Source organism: Ptychodera flava, chromosome 14, assembly GCF_041260155.1.
Source record: "Ptychodera flava strain L36383 chromosome 14, AS_Pfla_20210202, whole genome shotgun sequence".
Classification (NCBI taxonomy): domain Eukaryota; kingdom Metazoa; phylum Hemichordata; class Enteropneusta; family Ptychoderidae; genus Ptychodera; species Ptychodera flava.
In genome coordinates, this window is record NC_091941.1 from 26169854 (window position 1) to 26174991 (window position 5138).

General features: G+C 44.5%; 1 protein-coding gene across 1 annotated transcript; it reads right to left on the reverse strand.

The window, feature by feature from the left end:
- Positions 1-744: 744 nt before the first annotated feature.
- On the reverse strand, positions 745-4762 carry LOC139149924 (insulinoma-associated protein 1a-like). Its single transcript, XM_070721978.1, has one exon. The coding sequence runs from the start codon at positions 3973-3975 to the stop codon at positions 2560-2562; it is 1416 nt and encodes a 471-aa protein (XP_070578079.1). The 5' UTR covers positions 3976-4762; the 3' UTR covers positions 745-2559.
- Between the last annotated feature and the right edge of the window lie 376 nt (positions 4763-5138).

Here is a 5138-nt window from a genome sequence, read left to right on the forward strand (position 1 = left end):
GGTTTTGTTTGAAACATTTCAAAAGCCCTGGCAATGTTACGCTGAGTAGCGGGTTAATAATAAGCTTTAAAGTTGAGGAATACCCCATACAATTTGACACGGCGAATTCACCACAATTTCGAGATTAGCACGGATAATTAGGGCCCTAAATTCAGGTGTCCGCGGTGTAAGTACCCTCTTTAAGAAGACGTGAGATCAATCCATTCCCGACGAAATTGTACCGCCACTCACTGCATAACGGCGGTCCGGGATCGTAAACAAAGCACTCGAGTAGTTTTGTGTCATCGCACGGAAGCGATGACTCACTTACGATCATTTGCATAACCCTGCTCTGAAAGCGTGTCGTGCCCCCTCGATTTCCCACTTAACAACCTGAACACCTTCAAGTTGACGCAGCGAATGATAAACGAAAGAGAGAGAGAACCTTAAAATAGAAATATAGGTGACGGATAATGAGGTAGAATCATGCAATGGATTTGTGCGGGGAAGAGTTTAAAAAACGGGCGTGAAGCGGGCCTTATGGTGACTCTTCTGTTCTCATTGTGGTCTACAAAAGCGTTCCGTATTGTCGCTTGGCGGGCTGGACAAAGTTGATTCCCTTCTTAAATAATAATAAAATACAGACACCGAGTGTCGGCATGTTAAGCCGACGCGCACATACTTACACACTCATATGGTAAGAAAAACGTGCCAAACCGGTGAAATGCGATAAAAGCCACGTTCCAAAAGACACAAATTAAACAATTATTGGGTTTTCAAAGACCCGCTGATGACGGGCATGTTTGTCTTTATTTCATTCTCTCTTTACAATATATAAAAAATTGAGCACGGTATAATGTTCATTTCAGTCTCAAAAGGGAAAAAATACATCTCTAAAGTGACTCGAATCTCAGGTGGTTATTCTGTTTAAATTTGAGTTATTTTTGTTTCCTTGTTTTCGTCATTCACAAAATACATATATTATATTAGAAAAGTGATAATCGTATTTTTCCATCTTAAAAATCGTTAATTGTACATATGGCGTATAAAAAACTCTCCCCCTTCCCTGTGTTTTTTTTCTAAACAAATACACATTTTAGAAATAAAAAATAGTATCTGTCTCATATGCAAATTGCCATAAGGCATGGCACGTTCAAGGCAGTTTAGTTTGACGGCGACTGTCGTTGTGCAATACACACAAAAAACAGGCATTGTCTTTCGTATTCATGATATGCAGATACGGGTCTCTTTTGTTCGAGGCAAAGAGACCTCCGGTGGCGAGTCTGAGCTCGTCGAAGATAATTACAAAAAGTCCATTGAAATCAATGTACAATGAGATTTTTTTTTCAATCTACCGTTGGGTCAGATAGATTCCCATAAAAATAAACAAGAATTTTAAAAGCTGAAAGCGATCACTAAGGTTTTCGATTTGCGGTTTTGAAAAAAAAAGATGACAATATTGTTGACATTCATCGTATACTGAGTACCCGTTTTGGAACGGGATAACTGTGTGTAAGAGTTCTTTGGTTTTTTATGACATGTGGTAAAAATTTTCACAAAACATACCCCAATTAAAAAAAATCAGCACACACACAAAAGATATACCTTTGTACTGAGTCACGCGTACGCAGGACTCCAAATACACAGAATAAAATAGTAATGCACAATTTGTGTTATATTAATTATAAACTCAAAAATTGCGACTGGGATCAGTCATTTGCACTCGTCAGTTTAGATTACACATAGCGACACGTCTGGTTGAAATGCACAACATAAATACAATAGACTCTCTTTTTTGTTAAAATGAAAAGATTTACTCTGAAATGGACAATAAATAACGGTAACGAATAAAACTTTTTTCCTGAAAAAAAATCCATCTTTCAGTTGCACATGACATTTTGTGTCCATCACACCAAACGTGCAATCGACTTGCAATAAAGCTGTGTATAGTGAGTGTTTATAATATATATTATCTTTTAAACCATCCATCATGAATAAATTAAAACATCAGCTCAAGTAAAAGTAGTTGGTCCTCCTTGATTTTTTTTCTTTCGCAACATAATTTTTTTTGTCCCTTTCTCTCATAAATATAGACAATAGCGATTTATTTATTTGAATAATCTGTAAGTTTAAGGCAGGGAGTTAAAAATTGTCTCTCTTGATGCTCGGAGCGCGGCAAACTGTTCATGTTTAAAAGAGTGGCTGATACCACATGTAAGAGTATTCAAAAGTGTTTGGCCATGGACCGATGAGTGGCCGTCCGATTGAAGTATTGCGTTTCGCCCGACTAAAAATCAGGGGATATGTTCATGTTTAAGGCAGCATAATTCATTTCTCAATAAGGTTTTTTTTTCCCGGAAAAAAATAAATCAAAAACAAACTCTTCGGTGTGAGTCCATCGGATGAAACAGACCTCCACACAATTTCGCAATGCTTTGTGACTTCCTGACAAAAGTGTGGGTTGACGTCGAGTCGTTATTTCATTGTTAGGTGCCGTAATTCGTCTGTACTCGGATCAAAATAAAACACAGCGCACGGCGAGGCAGTGTGGTATGCTGGATAACGCTCCTACTCTGTATCTCACTGCGAAACGGGCAACTGGAGTAGAATAACTTGTCTATTTTCGGAAGGGTGGCACTTGTTTATGTGCCTTGTCAAACCGGGTGAACTATAGAAGGTACTGGAGCAATACTTACACGAGTAGATCTCGCCACTGTGTATCCGTGCATGCCGTTCCAGACTTCCTTTGTTCGTGAACCCGTTGCCACAAACGCTGCAGGTGAAGTGTTCTGCCTGTTTTGGCCCCACAGCATGGCTCAGGACGTGTTTTGCGCGGTTCGAAAGACTGCGGAACACCTTGCCGCAATATTGGCACGGGTACGGACGGTCGTCGCTGCTACCGTTTTCTTCGTGGCAGGTCATGTGTTTCCGTAGATAGGCCTGGCGGCGGAATTTCTTCCCGCAGCGATCGCACTCGTACAGCCCGTCTTCGCTCGTCGTCACCTCGAATTCCGCCGGGCTCGGGGTGTTTCGGGTGCTGCTTGTGTCGCTGCCGCTTTCACAGACGAAGTCCGAGTCTCTTCTCGCGCGCTTGACTTCTCTTTCGTCCGCCTTCTCACTTTCTGTCGACGATGTAAAGCTCTTGTCGTCGATGACACCGTTGATGTTTGTGTTGACGGTTGGCGGCGTGGCGGCCAGAACTCTAGGCTGGGTGTTGCCGGTACGGTTGTTTGGTCTGGGTTTGTGCCATCGGCGGTGTGATGCTAGATTTGCAGGGCAATTGAACACCTTGTCACATTCTGGACAGCGATACTCGACATGTACGATACGGGAGCACTTGTGCTGGGCCAACGAAAACGGGTCGGTGTAGCGTTCCTTACAAAGCTGGCATACATATTCACCGAGTTTGTTGACGATTTTGTTCATTTCCGCCTTCGCCTCCGGAGTTGCGATATTATTTTCGTTTTTCCCGGTGCTTCCATGCATATCGCCTATCGGATCCGCTTTGATGATAGTACCGTGGACGGGTGACCTATTGTCGTCGTCGAAGTTCAACTTCCTGGCGGCTTTCAATTTCTTGGTCTTTGGTTTGCGGTCACCGTGGTCGTTCACGGGTCTCTTTCCCGGTGTCGGGGGCGGGCTAGGAAGAATACTGACGGCCACTGGTGGTGTGGACGGCGAGATGGCCGTAAACTTCTCCCGATCGATAGCGGTGAACGGAAGCGGCGAAGGGAAGGAGTGGGTGGATAGCGGGGAACTTGTGCTGGAACTTATCGAGTCTCTATCGCAATGCCCAATGCCATCACTGTCTTTGCCGACGAACGGGAACGCCGTAGTGACAAATCCGGGCTCAGGTGTTGGAAACGGACACATCGGATACGCATCGTACTGGTCATGATCGGAACTGCTGTCGCTACGGTCTTCGTCCGAGTATCTCGAGCGATATGACACAATGGTGCATTTCTTCTTGCGCTTGACTAGGAAACCCCTTGGCATATTGGTGGGTGATGCGATGCAGTAGTAACTGCTGCAATTGCTTCTGACAACAGTAGTGGCCCGTTCGTATAGCAAACAAAAGAGCGACTTATATTTTTTTGCAAGAGCAGATATTGTTACGAAAAGTTAAACTTGTGATGGTAAACAATACATTGAGTTCGGGCGAATATCGTGGTTTCGTAGTCCTTTTTTCCGATCAAAAGTCCATTTGCTGTTCAAAAAAATCACTGCACGTGTGTACTCCCGACAGGTTGGAGTTCGTTATGTAAAAAAGTGTTCACTGAAAGCCGCTTGTGTCTCAGTGATGGAAGCTGCCCCCAACTCCCGTATCGCAGTGTACGAGAATGCGATTTGCGTCGCCTTTTGTGGGGATATCGTAGTTCTCTACTGGCGTATGGTTGGCTATTGCACTCAAATGCTGTCACTCGCATTCCAGCCAGGACTAACAGATGGGCCCGTAGCCAGGCGTCTTTTGAGAGATTTATGCGTGTGCAAACTCATTCATATGTATTGCACACGCGCCTAGGCTCCTCCTTTGTCGAGCTAAATTTGCATATGTATACGGGCCACGTGCCAACTTATTGTGCAATGTCAACGGGTTTCCGATGGGGCATGCATTGCGCATTGACAAAACCGATTTGACAGGGGCACTTACCGCGAGTAGGCCAAGTGCGATTACAAAAGGGTAAGCAATCAAAAAGATAAAACGCCGTCAGTGTCCACGGAGGGAATTTTGCAGCCCGTGTTAGCTGTGCAAGCGTTCGCAAATGTTTGGATACGCGCAGAGCGGGCCGAGATGAGTAAACAAACGATGCTTCGTCATCCCTCCGAAAGCTTTTTAAACGACTGGTTGCGTGGGAGAATGCAAAAACCTAATTAGTAGCTAATGAGAGGCGCGTGTCTCACTGATTGATGGTGTGTTAGCCCCGACTGGATTGGCCATTGACTGCAACTGTCAACAAGGGTTTTCCGGATTGGTCACTGGAAAGCGGCCATTTAATCTTACAGTTGTCTTCGTTGGAAAACTACACGCGACCGACACGCGAACTCTATTGACAGCGGTGAACAAAAGATCTCCCGGTTTTTGTTCTTTCTCCGCGTACACAACGGCTCGGCGGCCCTGAATGCCGAAACTCCGTTGTTCTGGAGTTGCCTTTTGTTTA

Excerpts from the sequence above, each read along its gene's own strand:
- LOC139149924 (XM_070721978.1), bottom strand. The coding sequence starts at position 3,975 with ATGCCAAGGGGTTTCCTAGTCAAGCGCAAGAAGAAATGCACCATTGTG.